Source organism: Thunnus thynnus, chromosome 3 (assembly GCF_963924715.1).
Source record: "Thunnus thynnus chromosome 3, fThuThy2.1, whole genome shotgun sequence".
NCBI lineage: Eukaryota > Metazoa > Chordata > Actinopteri > Scombriformes > Scombridae > Thunnus > Thunnus thynnus.
Genome location: NC_089519.1, coordinates 19,573,890 through 19,598,025, shown reverse-complemented (window position 1 = coordinate 19,598,025; position 24,136 = coordinate 19,573,890). Strand labels below are relative to the sequence as shown.

The following is a 24,136-nucleotide window of genomic DNA, read 5'->3' as shown; positions in this document are numbered from 1 at the left end:
GGTAGAAACTCTTTGAGGCTTCTTAACTGCCACCTGTAATGTTTTTGAAGGCCTTCTGATTTATTTCCAGTGTGTTAATGGACAAACTGTCAAACATTTCTGGATACTGTGTTCAAGCGGTTTGCCTGCTCCTCTCTTAAGACTGGTCAAGAGCTCTGAAATGGAGCTGGGTTTGAATTACTTTTTTTTTTTTTTTACTGCTGAAGTATGTAACATTACTTCACTTTGGAATGCATAAATGATATATTACTATACAAGTCTGTGTTCAGGTTTTTGTCATCTTTTACAATTAAATATTTTTTGTACTTTTTGTCACTTATTTTGTTGGGTACGGCCTGCTTTGAAGCATTGAGTGAGTGGAAACCTTGCGGGTTGTGGTGATGATTTATTTTTGATGTAGTTAAAAGTATGCCTATTCTCATGATCATATTTAAATTTTTTTCCAGAAAATAAATGCTTTTAGATGTTACCGTGTAGTGCATTTGTCTTGATCACAGCATTTTAAAATGCAGCGCTTAACTATTATTTCTTCTTTGCAAGTATGAGACACAACAAAAGCAAACTTGATTTTCCTTCTTTTTTTTTTTTTTTTTTTTAATCAAAGAAACATGACACTGTCACAATAAATAACCATGCTTTTTATACTGCTGATGCTTGCTTCCAAGGAAACAAAAGAGGAAAATAAGTCTCAATCCAAATGGAGAAATTGAGATGCAAAAGCCCCTTTTTTATGCTTTGTCATCGTGCAATATTGTACATAGTGAGAACATCAGGAAGACAGGGAGAGGGCCTCTTTCCTTTTTTTGTCCTTTCTTTTTCTTACAAAATATAGATCCAGCCATCAATGGTGCACTCTGGTGATAACAAGGAGGCTTTTTCTTTAATCAAGAGCCTGACTATTTACAAGTACAAGAGATGGTGTGTGCTTTCTACCGCTGACTATGAACTTTTTTTTTGGCTCTGGCTGGAAACTGTTCATCATCAGCGGAGAAGGTGCACAATATCGCCATGTGGTTCTGTAATATGCCGTTGTGTTGGTAGGGACCGAACTGGAGGGCAAGCAAAAGGAAGATAATTCTTTTAAAAAAAAAAAAAAAAAAGGCTGTATGTGAGGATGCATCAACACCTCACCTCTCTATATGCTAAGCATTTCTTTACAGTCCGTGTACCTCAAATCAGAATGTGTGAAAACACTGTGCAGGCCTGCTATCTGCTTCACAGAATAACAGAGGAGTTCCAGCCTCTTTAACTACTCCAAAAGACATCATTCAAAGACAACCTCAATGAGTGTTTTATTTGGCTGAGTAATAAAGCATGTTCGGGATATAGGGTGTCACCTATATACCTGTTTATATATATGGCCAAAGTATTGATTGAGTGCTGCTGGATTGCATCAGTGAGTAGGTGCACAGCTCCCCCTTCCTTATGATAAACATTAGGACTGATAGAAGGTGAGCTCATCCGTAATCCGTGGCTAAAAAGAACGTGTCTATGTTTGATACTGATTGCTCTGAAATGAGTGTAAAAAAAAAAACAACAAAAAAACCACAGCATTGCAAATTCAAAACCTTAATTGACATTCAGAATCACTCATTTCTTGAGGTGTGTCCAGTCATTGTTCCAGAAAAAACCTGTTCAGAGCATAAGAGTATTTTCCAGCAACAAACTCATAAAATTAACAGAAAAAAAGAAGGCTTTGGTTCCCTACAGGTATCATGCCGAAATGGGTGTGTGCTAAGTGGCTTGCCGAGCAAAGTTCCAGGTGTCTCTTTCCTACAAATTAGAAAGAGTCTTGCGAGTTTCGCAAGTCTGAAAGGATGTTAAATCGGACAGACACCCCATGACCACGTCATTTGGCCAAATAAAATAAAGGCAGCGTGGAACATGCAAGGACAATAAAAGATGAGAGAAAGGTTGGATTGTGTGGCAGAGAAGGTGGCATGTAATGATCTTCAAGGGCCTGAGCTGGCTGTCACTTCCTGTGCCATTAAGGCCAGGATAATTGGCTGTGCCACCCCTAAACAACAACCTCAAGGAGGAAAAAAACAAAACAAAACCAACAACAGGACATTCAGAGGGATTTCTCATGGATCACAAAAGCATAAAAAGGTATCTCCCCATATCATTGTAAACTAGGCATAGTTTATATTTAAAATAATTTGTTTTACAATGCCATGTAAGAAAAAAAGTATATCCCCATTGTATTTTCAAATTTACACTATCTATTTACAGATAACTTTTTTCTTCTGTGCATGTGTGCAGATGACAGAGGATGTCTGTGAGATATTTTTCTAATTCCACAGACAGAGAGAAAAAAAAAAAAACCTCTGCACATGATTGAAGCATCTACGGTAAACTGTTCAGGGAAAATCCTTTACACTGCTCATGCAGAACACGATCCAGTCAAGTAAAATGTAATCCAGCTATACCTTTAGTATTAAATGTCCTTAAAGAGAACTGTGTGACAGAAGTGCAACTCGTCGCTGAAGGAGTAAATGATGTACTGTGAGAGCAGTGTTCGGGATTTCCTTCACATTTCACCCTGGAAATTCCACTAGGCAGTGGCAGTTATTTGAGTCTTTGCAATATCAAGGAACACAGAACCAAGAAAAAAAAAAGTTTGAGAATATGATTAAGGGGTATGGAAGACAAGATGCGTGACTGAAAGTGTTTGAGGGCTTCTTATTACAGGGATACACGTTTTAGTCAGTGGAAGAAAAGACTCATAGCACAATGGACAGAAGGGGGTCAGACAGGCAACAGGGCGGTGTGCATATTGGCGACTGCGGTGCTACCGGTGTTGAGTTTGTAGCGAACAAACTTGTTTATAAAAGAAGGCTCAGACTGCTGTGGCGAATGGGGTGCTGTCTGTGTAACAAAAGGCAATGGTGGAATGGCGCTGGGGTGGGAAGGGGGGGCTGATGCTATGATGAAGGGAGTTCGGGATCCTCACATCTGGCTGGGTTTCAGTTGCTAAGGAGCAGCTCTGTCGCTGTTTCCACATCCCAGGATTTTGAGGACAAGGCTGCTATTACTGCATTCTGTATGCAAAGGGGGGGAAAAAAATCGAAGAATTAAAAATCATTGTAATGTGTGCATGATATACAAGGAAACCAAGGTAATAAAAATCTAAGAATAAAGAGAGGGAGATAAGTAGAAATCTCTATTGAACATGAATCATATATGCTTTCCATGGTAATTGTTGAATAAATTAAGCCTCCTTAAGAGCAAATCCTGACATTTACTACAGTAAGACAACACATCACCTACTCACTCTGAGAAGCATGCTGTTTAATAGTTAAGATTATTTTTACTATCAATATGTCTACTGCTTATATTTTCAATTGATAGTTTAGTCTAAAATGTCAAAAAACTGTGAAAAATGTCCATCACGGGTTCCGAGAGTCAACGGTGACGCCTTCACATGTTGTTTGTTTTGCCCAAACAACAGTCCAAAACCCCAAAGATATTCAGTTCACTATCACAAAGGTTTAAGAGAACTTGGAACAAATGACTCACTCCCATTTATCACAGAAGAAACTTGTTGCACATTCATTTTCTATCAACTGACTAATATAATTCAGCTCTAATGTCAAACAAAAGCACCCAAAACTCTGCTGTCCCACATCGTGCTTTTACTGACATAAATGTTACTACAAAATGTTAATTTGCAATAAAAACAAAAAAACTGGTTCTGACCTTATCAAAGCCCATGGCACAGAGTTTGTCTATTTTACGTGTGTAGTCAGGACTGGAGACAGGAGCTCCTGCGTAGACGTGAGACCACAGCCTTGCAGTCTGTTTGAACATTTCTGGGTTCTGCTTATACTAAGGATGCAGAGAGAAAGTTCAATGAGAACTGCTATAAAAAAAATCCAGCCAACAGTGAAGGTAGAGAGAAACTGTGTGTTTAAATGGCTTTAACGGTCTACAGCTCAACAACAGCCTAAAAATATCATTATACAAATGATCCACATTCGATCCACATTTTACTAAAAATGTTTGCCATTTGAATACTAGGAGGAAACATGCTAGCAAGTATTATTGTATCAAAACACCTGGTTTGCTACTACTGCATCCTGTGGATCATCTGGTTCTGCTGCAGCAAGCAGAGCCTGTAGAGACAACAGCACCGTCCGCAGGGTCATAGCAGCTGCCCTGGGTGAGACAGAGGAGAAGTTGGAGCAGATAAGTCGCGTGTGTGTGTGTGTGTTTTTGCTTGTGCTGCAGAGATGGAGGACACACTGGAAAACTGAGTAGAGTAGGTGACAAGGTTCAGGCGTGTCTTACTCACCACTGGTCTTTTAAAATGTCCAGACATATTGCTCCTGTCACAGAACTGATATTAGGGTGCCAGATCTTAGTGATGAAGCGCACCTAAGACAGACAGGTGTGAGAATGGTGTGGTGATGGAGGACAAGGAGGCAACTGTGGGTTACAATATGTATGTTTACATGTACACTAGTATCCAGGTCTTGAGTCTTATCCTGGTTTGTGATCATATTTGGGTAGGGTTGAGCAACATGACAATATTTACCCTACGATGATATAAATCTGTCTATCATCAGAGATTTTTCATACTATTTATACTGTGGTAACCAATATTTCTGGCTGTATTAAGCAAATATGGTCAATTTTGCAAGTTATTTTTATGTTGTTTTTTTTCATATTTTTGATCACCAGATAAGCCACAAACAGATATTCTTGTCAGTTAATTTATTCATTAACAGTATTCTCAATAGATTTTCCTGAAACTTGACTATATCAGCCAAAATACTTTGATACCTTAATATAAAATTACATATACTGTGACAGACATTTAATTCTAACAGTCTCCAGGCGTCTGTCTGCATGCAGGTGTCTCTTTGATCCCTCGACATCTGAGACACCGTCTTTCCTGTACCGAGTTACCTCAACAATTGAGGATGAATAAAGTTTATTTTCTGGCTGTATATACACTCTGCTGACAATACAATTCACTTTCCACATAATCTGTCAGAATTTCTCTTCAGATCATACTTATCTTTTTCAAATTAATTGCTGTGTATCTCAGACTGAGGATGCTCATGTGTGTGCGCGGCAGACTGGTGATCAAAAACCTGGATAAGAGTTTTACATGCCACAGTATCCCAGTCTCTGTTAGGGTACTTCAGCTAGCATATTGAGGTTTCTCAAAAACCAGGGTAGAGCTCACCAAGGTTTTCAAAACCAGGATATTATGTGTTCACCAAAACCATAATAAACAGGATACTAGTGCACAGTATAGTAACACACTCAATAAGTGAAAGCGTGGTAAAGAGCACATACCTTTGGTGGGTTAAAAGGATAGGTTTCTGGAATTTTTATTTCAAGCTGATACCTGCCACCTTGAGGGAAAAAATGAAAACAGGATAACCAAATCATGAGTCTTGAAATAAATATCTTGGCAAGTCACTGTCAGAATCAGGATCATCTTTACTGGCCAAGTATGTTTGAGCATACAAGGCCCTTACACAAAATAACAACAACAATCTTCGGAAATATACAGAAGAAATGACCATATACAGGTGAAACTACCTCTGTGAACAGGATACAAATGGTGAAACGAATGTGATTGAATGTAATAGTGATGCAGGTGTTAGACAGTACCTTCATATGGTGTATCTGGAGGACCTGCTATCTCGCCTCTCAGCTCTGTGAAGTTCTCATCCACCAAATCTACTTTTATCTGGTTTTTACTTGTCTGTGAGGTGGGAAACAAATGAGAGGGACGCAAATAAAACAACACTGGTGTTTCATTATTGTAGCAGGAGTCTCTACAAGTGTCTGTCAAAATGTGAAACCACACACTTTGACTTACAAATGCCAGTTTGTGACGTTACATACTATTAAGGGCAAAACAATTGTAATTTTCTATCAAATCAAAGTCTGTTTCACAGCTCAACAGGAAGCGTTAGGACGTTTACATTAGCAAGATACATGTCTGGCTAAAGCAAAGCTAACAAATGTTAACTACTAACCCCACAGAAACGACATTTGACAAGCGGTAGCAAAGCATAATACACATTTTAAATAGCCCCTCCACTTGTATACGAGTAGCTGATTAACCTTTAATAAGTTTGTTAAGTTGGTGGACGTTATAGCGGTTAATGCTAATGCTAGCTGTGGATGAGCTGTCAAAATAACGTGACCGTTAGCTCGCTAAAAGCTGCTAACCCAAACTGACAGTAACTTACAGCTAACGTTACGTTAGTAAACACTTGAGGACACCTTGAATGAGGCGCGCCCATACAAAGGTAGGTTTATTTTAGCTATGTGATTACTCAAAAAAGGTGTGCGGTATTGTTAAGTGAGAAACAGAGGGCCAAAGCTGAATCCCCGGTGTTTCCTGAACACACCCACCTGACATAACAGGGGAGGGTCGAGCAGACACTGATATCAAGCTACAGCTAGCTGAAGTTCTCCTGTTTAGGCCTGACCTAGCGTTACTGGGACGCTGACGCTAGCAGAGGTAAATAAGTCTCTGTCATAACGGCAGCAGACACGTTTGAATAGAGTTGAAACAATAGCAAACACGGAGTTGAATGAAAGTATAAAATAACGCGTAACGTGAACGCACCTCTTCGCTTTTGAGAACTTCTTTGAACTCCCGCTTGATCCTTTGGACCGCGATGTTAGCCATGGCTGTGTCTGCTGAGCTGCTGCTGCTGCTGCTGCCTGGAAGCTCGACCCGGGGCCTCTCTCTCCCTCTGTTGTCTTGTCAGTGCGGGGACTGCTTTTGCACAGATATGTAGCCCTCCTTTCACTTTCACCGTCTTTTCACTTTAGAGGCAGCTCACCGTCGCCTGCCTGCCTGCCTGCCTGCCAGCGCTCAGCCTCAGTCAGTCCAGAAACATGCACACACACAGTGCGGCCAAATGGAGTAGAAACTAGAAGTTTCATTAATGAGAACATGGGTTTGTGCTGTTTTGAAACTCACCTTCAGGACATTTCTCATCATGTGATGAAACCCATCTGATTTCTAGCACTGTTAACCAGCACCCTCATTCAGCTACAGGATTTTACATCTGACTGTGATCTTATGGCAAGAGGTATATATATGTTATTTTTAATTGGGGTTAAAGGATAAGTTCATAATTTTTCAAGTGCGTCTTAAAACAACAATCAGGTGCCCATATGTACACTGAAAGAGGTTATCCTCGCTGTGAAAGATCCCCTTCAAATATGCTTTCATTTAAAAGTTGATCTGAAGCTTTTATGAGGCTTCAGCAGTCTGAGTTAGTCGTATCAAGTGGATATCTGCCACATTTATAGTCTTTTAGCATTAAATTCCCTCTATGCGTTTCCTCAGACAGTGTTTCCCTATTGCAGTGGAAGTATAGTAACAGAAAGAGGGACTTTGGCGCTAAAAAGACTAACGTTGAAATATATCTACTTGATTTTACTCATTTGGATGATGCTTCATATTAGCTTCAGATAAATTTTAATACATTTTTGCACAGAAGGAGGCTTGTGGATTTTGCCCCCCATGTAAGTGCATTATGAAGGGATCTTCTCATGGTCAGTATGAACAGGAGGAATGCTTACAGCAAGAAAAACCTGTTTCAATGTTCATTCAGGCACTTGACTATCATTTTAAGATTGTAAACCTGTCCTTTAAGGGGCAAAATAAAGGTAAGCATAGAAGGTTCAACTAAGTTTTTCTCTTAAACTGACATTTCAGCTACTTTCACTGCTATTTACAGTGCACACTGCACTTCAGTTATCTCTGGTACTTCAACTTAAACTAAACCGCACAGTTCAATGATATTTCAACTGATTACATCTCCTATACTCACATGACAATTCAGGTGCTTTCACTTCGTTTACACACAAACTAACAATTCAACTACAGGGCTTAATCTAAAATTTCAATTGTTTCAGCAATTACACTTAAGCTGATTTCAACAGCGTCCAGCTACTTTTGATATTTTACACACAATTTGCTGTTGACACATCTGTACTTAAGATCTTTTACTTGTTTTTACTTTCACTTACTATCTTTTACAATGAAAAAAATCTGTTACAAGTAAAAGTAGTAAAGGATTAACAGGAAAATGTACTCAAAATATCAAAAGTCAAAGTCTTTATTAATCAGAAGAGTTATATTATTAGTTATATATTATTGGATTACTGTTTAATTAGCATTTTTATGTTGTAACTGATGTAGGTGAGGCTTAATCTGAATAGTAACTAGCTCACCTGCAGCTGTCAGAGTAAAAAGTACAATATTTACATAAAATGAAATACTCAAGTAAAGTAAAAGTACCTTAAAAGTGTAGTTGAGTACAGTACTCGTGTGAATATTTGGTCAAGCAGCTGTGGGTATGTTGGAGCTCGGTTCATCTACCTCTGTTTGCGTGAGGATAGACAGCTGTTTGTTTACTATCCAGACGTTACAACTATCCCTTACTGTGATTGGCTTAGAGACCCGCCTGTCAAACAGTTTGACCAATAGGAGACGTCTAATGAGCCGTTGGTGCACGCACCCCCTCCCCGCCGAGTTCCCGGATGTTTATCGTGAAGAATAGCTGGGTTGGCTCACGTGTATCAAACAAAACACCGACGGTAGGTTGACATGTCTGCAATTTAACAGGCTCCGTCAGCATCGGTGTATCTCGGGCCCTCTTTTTTTCAGAGATTAATCGTTTTCCCGAGCATCTACGAAAGCTCAAGTAAGTCTTGTTCCGGTGCCGTTTGCTGCCACATCTGTCTCCAATGATATTTTAATGAGCAGGGCCGAGAATCAACACTGGCCGCTTCACTGTTGAAATTTGCAGGAGCTAACGTTATAGCTGCTACTAATGGAAAATATATCGTAGCTATGCTTTCAGTTACAGCGATAGCGATTAAAACTTGTCAGTCTGTGAATGAGTCAAAATGTCTGCTATGTAAACTTCTGTTTTGAGTTTAAACACACTGGCAGTCGTATTTCGGTTTAACAGTTAGTATTTTGGACTCGAGTAGCGTGATTGTTAGTTTGTACGGACTCTAACATTAGAAATAGACATGACGGGTAGTCTTATAGGTCAACTAAAACATGTTCGGCTTTTTACTTTATTGTGCTATAGACTAGAGCTAGACCAATGAATTGTTTAGCCGATATATATCGGCCGATATTATATTGTTGCAGATATAGCGGTATCAGTGTATGTCTCAGCTGAACTTCTGTTTTATTACATTGTCCATCACGTCTGTTGTATTTCAGATTCATATTTTGATCATCTTTGGGGACTGTCTGTATATGCTGCTGTTATCATATGTGTATACATTATGTAGATTATTCAGCTATCAATATTTATTACGCTCAATTTTGACATCCATGGACAATCCTGCACCTTATTACCGTAGCAATATACACCTGACCATTGTATTATTTCTGTTCTATTTATTTTTTTATATTTTCAGTGAGTGTTTTTAGTTATTGTATATAATTTAGTCCTTCATTGCATTTACTTCTTTTACCTTTTTTACTTCATTGTTTCTTACCTCATTGTTGGTTGCTGTAACATTTTAATTTCCCTTTTGGATTAATTAAGTATCTATCTATCCATGTATCCATATATACATGCATACATACATACATGCACACATAACAAGAAATTGTTGTGCAGAAATGCCAAAGATATGTTTACAGTAGTGTCAACTTAGTTTGAAATGCAAACTGTTTACTTTTCAACAAAATATGTGCTGCTCTGAACATATCTCGTATAAAAACAAATTTTTAATGTAATTTAACAAAAAGAGTTACACTCTCAAACATCGATTTCAGTTTCATCCACTAAATCTATTAACAGTGGGGCTCTGGTATAGACATTAGGCACATGTAGCAGACAGCAGTGTATTTTCCCATATCTGGCCTACAACTATTGCAGGCACGGTCTATGTGTTTATCACATTCATTTGTATGCCAGGCCTTTTGCATTCTGATTACAAGCCATTTTATATTTTTGGTTTAAAAATCCTGTAAGACAGTGTTTATTCCTCACAGTATTCATTTCTTGCCTTCTCCACCTTGAGCTGAGATTTGTCTCCCTTTATGATAGCTGGATGTAAACCAATTTGCATTTAGGGACCCCTTCATTGACTGGCCTTTAGCTTATAATTAGTGTTATATTAAAGACAGGTGCACTATAAAGGTAAACCAGTTCAAACTATACATATTAAAGATACATGTACAATGCCAGCAGCATCAGCTCTTAGACAAATGTCCAATATGTTGTCATATAGAGTATATTCCGCATTTCAGCATGTGCTGTGACAGCTAGGAATCATAAATGAAGGAAAAAAATCATGAGCTCTCCCTCTGTCAACAAAAACCTAGAATATATGCAGCATAATACAGCCACAGAGTCTGCTGACTGTCCCTAACTGTCTCCTCCCCCTAATCTGCGTGTGTCTGTGTCACAACAATAGAGCACAGCGCTGACAAGAGGTAGCTTTGGGTTTCTCTAACTTGATGATGTATGTCTGAGTTACATACAGTGCTTTTTGTTTGTTCCCAGGTGAACACCATCTTGTGAGACATGGCCGAGGGAGGCTTTGACCCTTGTGAGTGCGTCTGCACCCATGAGTATGCTATGAGGCGCCTCATCAACCTGGTAAGTAATGGAACCAAGAGGCTTTTACTGTCACTTGAAATCCAAGTAGCAGACTTGAGTATGACAGAGTTGAGGTGCTGGAATAGGTCAAAAGGAAATTAAGTATTCCAAGTATGCAATGTGAAGTTTAGTGCCGCTGAAGTCGAGAAGGAAGCAAAGAGATTAACACTAGGAACAACTAGCAACTAAACGAAAGTCTCCAGAGAAGGAGAGAAGAAGGAAATGAAAAGCCGCAGCTGGGTGACACTGAGCCAACATATCCTAGTTCCTGTTCATTGTTTATCTTGAGAGTCTATCAGTTCTGCCACGCAACAACATTTAACTATGTCGCAATTTGTGTTGTAAGGTTCACATTGTGAATATTTTCTGTCCTTTCATGATTATAAAAGATGAGCTCAAACTTTTCTAGTTAAACTAAGTTTCTGAGTGTTTAAAAGAACACAGCTTGTAATTATGTTGTGTCAGTTTCCAGGTGACCTCATTGGCTCTTTGTGTACAGGTTTAAGGTGCGTGACGAGCTGTGGTTGGCTCAGACCACGAGCCACCATGGGAGTTTTCTGATTTGCTTGCAGCAGTAAAAGGGTGTTGTCTAAATATCTAAAGAATTTGCGCAGCATTTGTTAGTCTGATCTGAAGAGTATATTCCCAGAATCAGGAAGAGCTCGGATGGTTGTTTTGGACCATCCATGGGTACATATGTGCCATGGTAACAGTAAGCTTTGAGTGGGTCATGTGTTTGCATGCCTAATGTAGCAATTACTCTTAAGGTTTATGTCACACAAATTGTATTAGCCAGAGTAAATAACGTAGCCATCAAAGCATTAGAGTGGAGGAATTTATAATATTCTTTTGCTTCTTCTTCTCTTCTATTCCATCAAATGTTCCTTTTTATTATTTGTCTTTCAGCTCAGGCAATCTCAGTCCTACTGCACAGACACAGAGTGCCCACTGGAATGTATGTATGAGTTCTTAATGAAAGGCACACTATATCTTGTGTGTGTGTTTGAGGTTGTTTTTTTTTGTTTTGTTTGTATCACATATCTTTATTAATTTTGAACATGATACATCACTTTTCAAAATTGGTTGGTTGCATCATTCAAGTCTCCCTCGAAACGATCTTGTGTGGGTTTTTGTTTTTTTGTTTTTCATAATGTGTCATATGGAAGCACATAAATCAGAACCATTAGTGTAGATCACATGTGAGTAGTGCAAAAATGTGTTTGTGTACAGTGCCAGGCCCAGGTGGGTCAGTCGGAGGAGGTGGAGGAAGTGGTGACCTGACCCTCCCCTTGGTTGTGATGGGATGGATGGTTCTGGCTCTGCTCCTGTTCCTGCTGCGTCCGTCCAGTCTCAGGGGTCCCCGTCCCACAGGCAAACCCACTGGACCCCACAATGTCAGTATTTGAATGCACTCCTACATAACAAACAGTGATATTTTAAATGTAGTTCCTGCTCTGTCTGGATTTACCTTGACACTTATCTTACCATGGGCAGTGAATCACAACATCGAAAGGAATTTGCTTTTATCAGGCAAAAATCTGCTTCAAGTGACACTGAATAAGACACAATTTACCAAGATGAAAATGAACGACATCATAATGTGATGAACGCTATAACCTTGGATTAAGAAATAAAAATTGATCAAAGAAAGAAGCAACATTATTGGTATTTATATTGCTTTATGTTAGTTATTAGGACTATGACTTGTAAAGTTACATGCCTTGTTTTAAAGATAAAATACTGTGAAACATGCAGAGAAGAAATTGACTTATATACATACATTTATTGCTACTGTTAAAAGAGGAAAAAAATTACATGCACAGTGTGTACTGCAGTAACCTGATGTGTTGGATGGTTTGTTACACAGAACCATCTGAGAAGTCATCCTCGGAAACTGTTTGGAAAAAGGCAGGCACTTTCAAAAACTACTTGGCAGGTGATTGGATGAACCATCCATCTATCACCGTCTTACCTTGCGAGGCAGCTGGATTCACAAGATCACGCGAGAATCCTCATAGGACGCTGATTGGTCTGAACCGCCAGTGGTTCAGACACAAGCGCGTAACTCCAGCTGCCTCACAAGACAAGAACTGCAGAGCTAGAGGTGCTAAAAACAGCAAGAGGAACATGAAAAAATAAACTAAGTGTTTGTGGGAGTGACTGTGAAAGTATATGATCATGGGTCTTTTATTAACACTGTCAACAGTCTTTATCATGCTTGGTGACTGCTTTTCTCTTATTGGTGTCAATAAAACATCCTGTCATGTCATTTTATGGCCTTAATGTGCAGTCACTGCTACAAATAGTCTTTTTTTCTGTTGATAGTTACAGTTGTTGCTGTTTTAAAGTAAAGTAAAGTTTATCTTATTTAAAGTACAAAATCACACTAGGGTGTCTCAATACACGTTACAGCAGCAAACAATGCTAAAGCAATCGACCAATATTAAGAGAATCGAGGAGGGACGACACACGCAAAAGGAGATGGAAAATTAAAAACCTGTCATCACATTTTATGCTTATATTGGTTAGAATTAGTTTTTGTCGGGAGTCTTTGTGCAATTTAAATTGCAGCTGTTATGACTGGAGATTTTGAATTGGTTTTAGACCAATCTGTTTCATTCATTATTTTTCCATGTTTGTCAACAGTTGCTATGTTTGACAGTTGTTAGGTCCATATTTGTTAAGAAGGCCAATTCTCTTCCAAAGCTCTTTATCGTCATCCAGATTGTTCACTTCTGTTTTAGAGACTTGCATTATGTTAATCTACCTTCCTTATTTTGGGGTTTGCAGAGAGATGGAAGAGAGCCCCCAGCACCACCTGTTGACTAGCAGTGGAGCCAAAGAACCATCACTCATCCACCTGCTCTTGACTGGAGCTGCACAGTATCAAAGCTCTAGTTGCTGTGACTGGAACAGCGTCCCTCTCAACCTTCATACAAATATCTTTTTTTCTTTTTTTCCCATTCTGATACCATTGTTTTATCGGGGTAGATCTTTCTATGATTCCTGTTACTAGAACCCAACTGTTACTGGACTTTTGAGGCCAGCACGTAAAAATAATCTGATATACTGTACATGATGATGCATGGATTATTCTTCAGCTTCAGTTATTATTGGTTAAAGATATGATCAGTTAATGTCACGGGAAATTTAATTACTATACATAAAAACACAGTTACATCAAAAACAAAACCTGAATTAAGAGAAATAAGCACTAAAATTGTTTTGCATATAAGCCAACAGTGATACAATATTTCTGTGATAAACTGATATCCAATAATAACATTGGCCGACAATATCGGCCTGTTGATATATCACTTGGGCTCTGTGTGACTTCACCAAGTCTTCAGTCAGAGGGTGGGGCATCGTTCTGAGTCAGTCTCTGATCGCAGCTCTCAGACTCAGACATGAAGTCAAAATTAAGGAATGTGTCACATGGGTTGGAGGAGAGGGAAGGGGTAGCCAAGAATCCCCTTTTGGGCAGATCAAATTGTTGTTCCAGTGCTTGCTGGGTAATGAAAGGTGGCGGCTTCTTCAGACTCTCTGAAACATTCCACTCTTTCCACTTTAAAGTCACAAACTCCAAAACAGTGCCAGTAATGATGTCGTATCACACCATACTTTTAAATTGCATATTTAAACCAGCAGAATGACGAATTTGCTAAATTCATCATTCTTAGCTAAAAATGCTACATTTAGATTTGGTCTGATTTAAGAATGGATTTTAACAGAGTAAATCTGTGTTTACGTAAAGGCCTCGATTAAATTACATATGTGCCCCGGCCAGTCACTTTAAGTATTAATTGGTTTGATTATTGTATGGCAATACATTTGCAATAAGTTATTAGTTATTCAATAAAATTTTAACAACATATCAGATGCACAAAGCAGAAGTAATAATTCTTACAGACAAGTGACAGGTCTTAATAAGCCTGTTAAGAGGTTTGCTTTGACTGTTAAATGTTCACATTTCACACTCAGTTTACACAGCTGAGATGAAATGAATTGCAGTCTTAAAAACAGGGTATAATCAGTGTGAAAAACATTATACTCAGCACAAACAAATCATCATATTAATTATTCACATTAGAATGATTACATGTACTGTAATTGTTTTGTGGTTAAACAAAGGAAGTGATATATTCCTTTGTGTATATTGAACCTGATGTAGTAGCCAGAAATGATATTTTATTAGCACTTTTCTTGTGGTATATAATTACTTTTGAAGGTATGTTGTACTGATTTTGTCCTTGTGGCGACAAGAGCCTGTTTTCTTTTTCTATAAAGAATCACAGCAGTCTGTGATTAATTGGAGCAATCCAAAGTTTCTACTTCACAACATCTTTATCATATGTCAAATCAGTGAAAAGGAAATTAGTTAAAAAGGAGCATTCTAGAGTTTTCAGTGCCAATGTAAATTTTTAGTTCTGGTCTCAAAGCTCATTTAGAAATCAACTTTCTTGAGACAGAATAGCAATATTTGAGGTAATTTTTTATTTGAAATCTGTGATGGTAAAAGCAGGAGGGAATGATCTGCAGTAGAACTTCTCTGTCATGTTTTCTTTTCTATCCATCTGCATGGTTCACACTACAGGGTTTTTTTCTCACAGGATTAGATTAAAGGTTGAATACAATTCGTGGCCAGAAAAATAGAAACCCCTAATGCAGACCGATGCAGTGGTGAATGTTGTTTTGTTCCATAATCATTTGTGTAAATGTTAGTGGATATTTAAAACTCAAACCCTAGCCTCAAAGTTATCATAGAGTGGAATTAACACTCAAGAGAAATGGAAAATCATGATAAGTGGTATTTTTATACATCCATTGTTGGCTATTGGGATGCATTACATCATACAGGGTTTTCTGTTTTCTATTCACTGACTAAATTTTCTGAACGTTTCCACTTTCTGGCCCTGTCATGGTGGAAACGTGTTTATTAAAGTGTATCAGGGCCTCGGGATATGTTCCAGACTACCTGTGATATCAGAAATGAGACAGATTTGTCTAAAAATTGAAGGTTCTTTCTTAAACGCATGGTGTAAGAGTTCAAAACCTGGATATGATCTGTAACAACTGTGGGCCGAGTTGTGAGTTCATCCCAACAGTCTTTAGTCACTGGCTACTCTTCATTAACACATCGGTGAATGTACAGTAAAATTCTTTGTACAGTCAGGGAGGAACTATAATGAAGGAAAAGATCGGGTTAAACATAAATAGTTGTATATAATGAAGAGTGAAGCCATACTAGATTGTTGAGATGAACAAGTATGTGGTACCACAGGAGACCTCAATTTACACTGTTACTGTCTGAGAAAAAGGGCTTCAACTATGCACTTTTCCTATAACAAAACAAAAAATAAAAAGATTGAATCATGCTGCCTGGCTGTGTTTTGTTTGAAAACTGTAAAGTGCACACTGATAGTGTTGTCATTTAATTAGTATTACTTTTGTCTTTTTCTAAAACAGCATGTACATGTACATAACACATAAATCCATCAAATCTGAACTAACTACAGTATAGAAAAAGGATCAATTGAATTTATGTGATGTAATCGATGTAGTTATTTAATTGAACAGATTTTTTCTGTTTTAACTAGTGAATAAATATCAAGAAACTTGATTTTCATTTCTGAGAATATAGGCAACATCTCCATTCAGATAAACCAACCACCCAAGATTTCTGTGTCATCATCAAGCAAGTATTTCAGAGAAACACCGTTTGAAGAATTGCATTCGACTGTTTTACTTCCCTTTAAAGGTTCCATAGATTAGCAGTAAATGTGTTATGCTTCCATTAAAGTTTTTGGATATGAAATACAGATTTGCTTAAACTGGGATCACAGATTGGGCCTTTTATCAATGAATATTAGGGAAGGCAGAAACTTGCTGGTGCCCATCTCACATACACACCTGTAAAGCTAAAAGTATCCTAAAAATGTAGAGGCAAACAACAACAAACAAAGCAATACACACAGTACAAAAATTAATAACATGAATGAAATGGATGAAAACTGTGCTCTGTGTTTGTACATATATTGTTTTGTAATTTTGGAAGGAGGTTAACTTTCTCAACCTGTTTTGATTGATTATATGAGCACTATGTGTTTTTTATACTGAAACAGCTGCAAAACAATTTCTGCTGTGAAAACTAAGTGTGAAATGTGAACATTTAACACAACCTGAGTGTGGTTTTGGTGATTTTCCAGTGAAAAGTCATCCAACATCTTTATTAAATGATACCAATGTAAAACTTATAGCTTCAACACAGTCAGGGAAATTTGATCAAAAAATATAAAAATAGATATTACAATATTCACAAATATAGACGTGCATAAATGACAGAATGCCTAACTAAAATCACTATCAGTGAATCTGCCAACTAGGGACTTTGTGAAGAATGTGTATTTCCTTTACCTTGTTCATAATACAGAAAAGTAACCTCTCTGCTAGTGATTGAATACACATATCTATTTACTGACAGACAAAAATTTGCTAAAGCAAACAGGAAAAACGTGAAATACAAAGGCTCTTTAGAACAAAGATGTTACATATACAAATCTTAATAGAGATTATATGTATTAAAAACTCAGATCTTTAATTAGGCTACAGTCTATCATTGCAGCTTTACAAAACAGGTTACCGCTCTGCTGTATGTGAAGCAACGACAGATAACTATTAATAATAGTTACATAATTTACTAATATCAGCAGCATTAATTCAATGCTCCGAAATAATGTCAAATATTGAAAATTATTCTAGCGCCAAACTACCAGCTAATCAGTCGCCCAAAAACCGCTTTTGTTTGGTAATGATATGAGCGTGCGCAGTGTTGAAACCGGAACTCTACGTTTCCCTAGGTTACCATCAACAAGTCCGTCAGCCAGCGTTCTGTAGCTACCAATGTGCCTTTAGAAAGTAGCATATGAATAGCTGCGTGGTATTTATCGAAGCCGACAATCATCATCTTGGTTAATTTAGCTATAATAGCACCATAGGAAGCTTAGTAGCTACTAGTTACAGTTAGCGAACACTAGCTAGCATGCTAATGTCAATGAACGCAATCACAGGAGGCTGTTTATAGTTTTCAAAATGACAGACCAGGAGTTCAGGACACTGGCTTACACAAAAAGCCCGAAAACATCGAGAAGAACAACATTTCAGGTAAAGGCCATGCCATTTTAGGCTGGCTATACCCCACCAAATGACTGAATGGATTTTAATAGAGTAAATTAATCTGTGTTTACGTAAAGGCCTCGATTGAATTACATATTCTCCCCGGACAGTCACTTTAAGTATCAATTGGTTTGATTATTGTAAAATAAGTGTTTGAGATGGCAATACATTCGCAATAAAGTAGGAGTTATTCACTAAAACTTTGACAACATATCAGATGCACAAAGCAGAAGTAATATTTCTTACAGACAAGTGACAGGTCTTAATAAGCCTGTTAAGAGGTTTGTTTTGACTGCTAAATGTTCACATTTCACACTTAGTTTACACAGCTGAAATGAAATGAATTGCAGTTTTAAAGACAGGCTATAATAGGTGTGATCATTGTAAAACAATGTATTCAGCAGAATCAAGTAATCAAAGTAATTATTCACATTAGAATGATTACATGTACTGCAATTGTTCTGTATTTAAACAAAGGAAGCGATCACTGTATATTGAAAGTGACGTAGTAGCCAGACACAATATTTTATTAGCACTTTTCTTGTGGTACATAATACACACACATATATATATGTACTTTTGAAGGTATGTTGTTCTGATTTCGTCCTTGTAGTGACGAGGGCCTGTTTTTTTTCTATAAAGAATCACAGCAGTTTGTGAATAATTGGAGCAATCACATCTTTATCATATGTCAAACCAATGAAAAGGAAAGCTAAAAGAGCAGTCCAGAGATTTTTTTTTCTTAAAAGAATGACTCAGAACAATTAATTGATTATCAAAATAGTTGGTGATTAATCGACAAATCGTTGCAGCTCTACAAAGCAGGTTACTGCTCTGCTGTATGTGAAGCTATGATATATAATGCCTTAATTATTAATAATAATTACATAATGACAAATGAAGAAATGACTAGATTAGTTAAACCGACAATCCTCTGAAGCTTGTGATAAAGTGTCACTTGTGTCATTGTAGGATGAACTTCAGGCTGCTGTCTCTGCCAGAGCAAGCAAATCTAAAACAGATCAATACTCGTACTCAGATGACTTCAGTGAAGACGAGGACGGTAAGACGACAGAGCAAATCGAAATGTTTTAGATATGTGAGGTGGCTGTAGAGATCCCCAGTTGCTCTCTTTAAAAGTGTCTTTAGTGTCTTTGTTGACATTGTAATTTGTGTCTGTTTCAACTTTAACTGCATCTGTTGATAGCTTAAGTTCAGGCATGTTGACAGTGTTCAGCAGCTATATGAATACTTCCTTTCAGATCACAAGAAGACAGAACTTTGTGTAAATAACTTTTCCTTAGCTAATCTGACTTTTATGCATGTTACTGTGTTTCATGCAAACCAGAGGCAGCCTGAAGAGATTTGATTCTCCTGTGCGTGTGTGTGTGTGTGCGTATGTGTGCGTATGTGTGTGTATGTGTGTGTGTGTGTCTGTGTCTGTGTCTGTGTCTGTGTGTGTGTCTGTGTGTGTCATGCATCCATAGTATTTTCTCATACTGCTACATTCTTGCATTCTTGTAGACGTTTGTGAGGTTTTTCTTCAAGAGGTTTTAATGTCACATGCACGGCAACACAGCAGATGGCAACAGTGAAGGCAGCTCTAGTTCCAGTTAGAGTATATAATAAAATGAGAGAGAAATATAAGAAAATATTGTGTTTTGGATGGTATTCTTTATTGTATTTGTATTTGCTAGTAAGTGGACCTTGAGTTAACTTTTTGTTGGTCATCTCATATAGATTAACTTTAATGGTTGGCTCTATCCTTTTATGTGATTATCATTTTCTATATTTCACAGATTTTTTGAATAAACTCTGTAAATCAAGAAAACAGAAGTCTAATGCATTGAAGGTTGGGAAGAGCAAAGCCAAAATCAACAACTTTGAGCTCTCAGACGACGAAGGCAAACATGGGAGAACAAAGAGAGTTTCATTCCTGAAAACGCCGAAAACTCCCTCGGAAGACACAACGGCATCAGAGCCACATGAAAATGAGCCACCGGACTACTCCACCAGCGGCTCTTACAATAACTTGTTTTCCCCACAACACTCCACAAATGTCAGTGAAGATAATGTACAGTTTAAAGACAGTCGTGTGGAATCTACCGATCCACAAACTACAAGAGAGAACTCGAGTAAATCTCTGTCGTACCAAACATCGGACGATACTCTGCTGGACTTGCCATTGCCCTTACCATCTGACAGCAGTGTGATGGACTCTCCAGGTCCCCTTGTTTCTGAGAGCACTGAGGATAGGAGAGATTTATCAACAGCGGACCTCAAACACATGTCCTCAGCAGGTGGTTTTACACTGTATTATGTCACAAATGCAGTTACATGACACATTAGGACACATTAAACCATGTCTCTTAACAACAGCACAGTTATTAAAACATGTTGACAATTCCACCATCTCTAATTATTCAGACAGTGTTACTGAGAGGGAGCCACCCAGACCCAAACCACGACAAAGGACTCTGGGATTTAGCCTCCATGCAACGGAGAAGATAGCTGAAGATGCTGAATCTCAGGATACCAGTAGGCCCCAGACTTCCTCTGCATCTATTCCCCTCTCCACTGATACATCTAGCAACATCAGTAAAGCCTCATCTTCACACGTGTGTCTCGCTGCTTGGTTATTCAACATTTTAAGGTCCTTTTTGTTTGCTTTTTATAAAGTGATCTAATTGGAGAACTTGTTTGTTGTGTTGTTGCATCGTAGTGGGCAGAGGGAGATCACGCTGATTCACATAGCTTCAGCAAATCCTCTTCAAGTAAGAGTGAGCAGTCACAACTCTTCACCAAGTCCACAGTTGATTCTGGGTCCAGAGGTAATAATTTACATGTTCTGCACCATAACTTCACTTCTTTAGAACAATATTTTTAACATTTGTGTATATATTTTTTTGCTATAGATGGCTTTATTTCTGATGACAGCAAAGAGCAAGAGAGAAAGTACTCTACATCATTCGAAGAGTTTAATGTAAGACATTTGCTCTCAGGCATGACTGACATGACCTTTGACCTTTCAGTTAGTCTGATGTTAGATATATTGTGGCTCTTATCCTGATTTAAGTCCTGTTTTAAGTTTTTTAGGCAATATGTCTGTTTTCTTTCAGGAGTCAAGAGATCACTCAGATCATTCTGTTGCTCAAGTCACTCATGTCCATGAAAAATCATCAGATAGCAGGTAGGTAATACTATCCAACATGCACTAATATACACTTACATCTTAATGGATAAAACAGCTTAATTTAATGGATGATTATTTTGTTTTATTTTAAATTAGGACATCGAGTTCTCACTCTAAGAGCTCTCAGAGACCCCAGAGTGCATGCTCCAGTAAAATAGAATCAAAGTATTTGGGAAGTCTCAAAGTTCTGGACCGTCAAGTGTCACTGCAAGAGTCTACGCCACAAGCAGCAGATTCACTCAGAGCCGCTATTTACCAGGTCAGAGTAATAATGAGCATGTATTGTCTTTTTTAGTACCACATGGTGAAGGGAAGTCCCTGTAAGACTCCATATTGCTTCACTTAAAACATCTCCAGAGTGAGCTTTGTCTAATAGCTTTAAATGCATCTTGACTCCAATACTGATATTGATTATTGTACGGTAAAATAGAAGACATCATACACTGTATCCAATACATTTGTTTTTATTTTTATGTGTTTATGTCCGTAGAGTGTATATTTATATATACTGCTTTGCATTCTCGGAAAATCCTCTTCCCACTTACATGTACTCCTTACAGGAATGGCTCAAAAAGAAAAAGGAAAAGTCAAGAGAGAATATGCTGCTAAAGAAGAAAGAGGAGATTCTGAAAGAAAAAAAGAAACAGGTGAACAATATGAATTACAGTACAACAGACCGCCTCTAAAGACTAGAGGAAACATGTGGTTATTTAACATATATGCACACTGATTATCATCTTTTAAAAAAAACCAAACAGGAAGAAGAAGCTAAAAAGGAAGATGCTGTTGCGTCATATGAGGCCTGGAAAGAAAAGAAAGCCCAGAGCCTCAAAGCAAAAGCCAAAGAAAAGCAAGATGTGATTAGAAAAGAGAAAAGAGATATTGAAGAGAAAGAGAGAAAAAAGCAATCTGCTACACAGGTATATGGTTGATTTATTGAGCATTGATCTGAAAGATATAGTAAGAACCTCTGGGGGAAGGTGTAATGTTAGCCAATTAATCAATAATGTTATTATCATTACAGGTGTTTGAAAAGTGGAAACGTGAGCATGATCATGTACTTAAAGAAAAGTATAGAAAACAAAGAGAGGCTGAAAGTAAACTTCAGCAAAAGAAACAAGAAGAGGAGGAAGAAAGAAAAAGAGACAGTAGATCAGCGTTTTCTGACTGGTGAGTGTAAATCATTCCCCTTTTCTTTAATTGTTTTTTTTTTTTACATTTTCTGATTTAAAGTCTTTCCATGACAAAAAAAGCATTGTTACCTTGATCTCTATAGGTAGAAGCTGTTGTGTCTTATGTGCTTAAGGACAGAAACAGTGTCTCTTGAAAGTGAATAAAGTTTAGAAATCAATCACTGGTTGAAAAGAAAAGAAATTGTATAAATGCAAAAGCACTCCAAAAAGAAGTTTGTATTAACAGTAATGTCCCATCACACTGAAATCTATTAGTGTGTGAAAAAATGATCAACCACTAGATGGCAGCCAAAGCTTGATGTTTACCTCTGTTTTATCGCCTTTATCTCAATCACGACATACAGTATATTAATTCACAGCTAAAACTATTTTCACTTTTTTTCTCAAATGATTTAGGTGTGAGAAGAAGAACGATGCCGTGCAAAACAAAGTCACGACAGAGCGCAAGGAAAATAAAGATAAAGCAGAGGAGGAACGATACATGAAAGAAGAGAGAGATAAAATGGCTTTAGAGATGTATGAACACTGGCTGGTAAGTAGAATTAATAGTGTTTTTGAGACAGATGCTCTCTCTTCACCAGCCTGTTGTGTGAACTCTTTGGGGTTATTTCTTTTATTTACATACAGTCATTGTTCTGAATGACCAGTTTGACTATTTCTGTTTTTTTTTCCAACAGGCAAGGAAAGAGCTAGAACAGAAGAGACGGAGAGAAGAAAGACAGATACGAGCAATACTGCAAGACAGTCCTCCTCCACCTTGGAGCCCTCCTAATAAAACTATACCATTTCGAAAATAACATTTGAAATGTAACATACCACCCTTATAATATCTGTGGGTGCTATGTTACATTTTAAGTTGTAAGTTTTGTACTGTTAGTCGTACCCAACATGTGTTTTAAACATAGCTAATGACAGCTGTTTAATTTTATTTTTTATTAGCCAGCAGCTGTAGTGCAATTTTATATTTTTATATATTTTTTGGATGAAATATTGAAGCAAACATTTTGCAGTTTAGAAAGTTGCATTTGCTGTCTGTTCATGTTTGACAGCAAAAGCCTTTTTTTTGTAAACGCGACAGTCTGTTTTTACTGTGTTATACGTCAGAATGTAAAGCAGCAATAAACATCAGTAAGTAAAGTGTGATATTGTATGGTATCAATGCTTAACGTTGAAATCCTGTTGATTTAATTAGTATATTTATTTCTGTTATTTAGACATGATTCATATTTCATTGCATTTTTTATGATACAATATATCTATGTAGAACAAAAGAAGAAAGTCTTAAGAGTTGCAATAACACAATAAACCAGTTACTCCCTCTCAGCATGACAGCACTTAAAACAAGATTCTACAGAGAGAGGAAGCCTTTAGGATTTACAACATAAACACAGTGCTAAATGAGTGCTGTTAGGGCATTTATTTACGGCCTTCCATTAGGTCTGCTCCCACTCTATTATCCAATAAAAGACTTTCCCTTGGAGCTGAGAAAATGTTAAGATCCTGTGTATTGTATGCCAGTACTGTTTGACTCCACTGAGGACAATGAACGTTGAAATGTTAGACATATGGTGCATCATGGTGCGTAGTATTTTGGCCTAATCTAAAGTAAATGAACACACTACATGACCAAAAATATACAGACACCTGAACATTACATCTCTATGTGATTAACCGACTCTCTCCACTCTTCTGTGAAGGTTTTGTGCATGGGCCATGGAACTTATGGACCTTTCTTTGTGCATGGGGATATTGTCATGTTAAAAAAAGGGAAGGAATGTCCCTGTACTGTTGCCAAAAAAATGAAACCACCCTATTGTCAAAGAAAGATAACTGTACAACACAACATTTTCAAAAAATATATGTATAAGCTGTAACCTGAAACAAAATAATACACATTCAAAAAGAGCAGAGAGAAGGAAAATCTTATATTATCTACTACCTTCTCACATGAAAATAGG

The 24,136-nt window shown here is 37.6% G+C and overlaps 3 protein-coding genes across 6 annotated transcripts; 2 read left to right on the top strand and 1 right to left on the bottom strand.

The window, feature by feature from the left end:
* Nucleotides 1-1,085: 1,085 nt before the first annotated feature.
* On the bottom strand, nucleotides 1,086-8,406 carry ube2kb (ubiquitin-conjugating enzyme E2Kb (UBC1 homolog, yeast)). Its single transcript, XM_067584621.1, has 8 exons — nucleotides 8,288-8,406; nucleotides 6,599-6,908; nucleotides 5,629-5,722; nucleotides 5,308-5,366; nucleotides 4,295-4,377; nucleotides 4,059-4,158; nucleotides 3,700-3,828; nucleotides 1,086-3,041 (listed from the first exon to the last, which is right to left on the bottom strand). The coding sequence occupies exons 2-8, from the start codon at nucleotides 6,659-6,661 to the stop codon at nucleotides 2,967-2,969; spliced, it is 603 nt and encodes a 200-aa protein (XP_067440722.1). The 5' UTR covers nucleotides 6,662-6,908; nucleotides 8,288-8,406; the 3' UTR covers nucleotides 1,086-2,966.
* On the top strand, nucleotides 6,254-15,994 carry smim14 (small integral membrane protein 14). 4 transcript variants are annotated; one of them, XM_067584625.1, is made up of 5 exons: nucleotides 6,254-6,275; nucleotides 10,524-10,619; nucleotides 11,526-11,574; nucleotides 11,850-12,013; nucleotides 13,410-15,994. In XM_067584625.1, exons 2-5 carry the CDS (start codon nucleotides 10,545-10,547, stop codon nucleotides 13,446-13,448), a joined length of 327 nt encoding a protein of 108 aa, XP_067440726.1. In that variant the 5' UTR covers nucleotides 6,254-6,275; nucleotides 10,524-10,544; the 3' UTR covers nucleotides 13,449-15,994. The 4 variants fall into 4 exon arrangements, with proteins under 4 accessions (XP_067440726.1, XP_067440727.1, XP_067440725.1 ...); XM_067584626.1 differs by lacking the exon at nucleotides 6,254-6,275 and adding an exon at nucleotides 6,470-6,490; XM_067584624.1 differs by lacking the exon at nucleotides 6,254-6,275 and adding an exon at nucleotides 8,504-8,586.
* A 1,444-nt stretch (nucleotides 15,995-17,438) lies between these two features.
* On the top strand, nucleotides 17,439-23,321 carry map9 (microtubule-associated protein 9). Its single transcript, XM_067584615.1, has 13 exons — nucleotides 17,439-17,780; nucleotides 18,765-18,855; nucleotides 19,592-20,092; nucleotides 20,220-20,410; nucleotides 20,515-20,623; nucleotides 20,708-20,775; nucleotides 20,912-20,982; nucleotides 21,082-21,244; nucleotides 21,546-21,632; nucleotides 21,744-21,905; nucleotides 22,010-22,155; nucleotides 22,575-22,710; nucleotides 22,856-23,321. Exons 1-13 carry the CDS (start codon nucleotides 17,709-17,711, stop codon nucleotides 22,973-22,975), a joined length of 1,917 nt encoding a protein of 638 aa, XP_067440716.1. The 5' UTR covers nucleotides 17,439-17,708; the 3' UTR covers nucleotides 22,976-23,321.
* Nucleotides 23,322-24,136: the final 815 nt, after the last annotated feature.

Bases quoted from the DNA above. Each gene is read 5' to 3' on its own strand.
- ube2kb (XM_067584621.1), bottom strand. From the start codon at position 6,661: ATGGCTAACATCGCGGTCCAAAGGATCAAGCGGGAGTTCAAAGAAGTT. The intron at 5,367-5,628 runs GTACTGTCTAAC...TTTTCCCTCAAG, and splicing joins TCCAGATACACCATATGAAG to GTGGCAGGTATCAGCTTGAA. The intron at 3,042-3,699 runs GTCAGAACCAGT...CTTTGCATACAG, and splicing joins GTGCCATGGGCTTTGATAAG to AATGCAGTAATAGCAGCCTT.
- smim14 (XM_067584625.1), top strand. From the start codon at position 10,545: ATGGCCGAGGGAGGCTTTGACCCTTGTGAGTGCGTCTGCACCCATGAG. The intron at 10,620-11,525 runs GTAAGTAATGGA...TTTGTCTTTCAG, and splicing joins TGAGGCGCCTCATCAACCTG to CTCAGGCAATCTCAGTCCTA. The intron at 12,014-13,409 runs GTCAGTATTTGA...TGGGGTTTGCAG, and splicing joins AACCCACTGGACCCCACAAT to AGAGATGGAAGAGAGCCCCC.
- map9 (XM_067584615.1), top strand. From the start codon at position 17,709: ATGACAGACCAGGAGTTCAGGACACTGGCTTACACAAAAAGCCCGAAA. The intron at 22,156-22,574 runs GTGAGTGTAAAT...CAAATGATTTAG, and splicing joins AGATCAGCGTTTTCTGACTG to GTGTGAGAAGAAGAACGATG. The intron at 22,711-22,855 runs GTAAGTAGAATT...TTTTTCCAACAG, and splicing joins AGATGTATGAACACTGGCTG to GCAAGGAAAGAGCTAGAACA.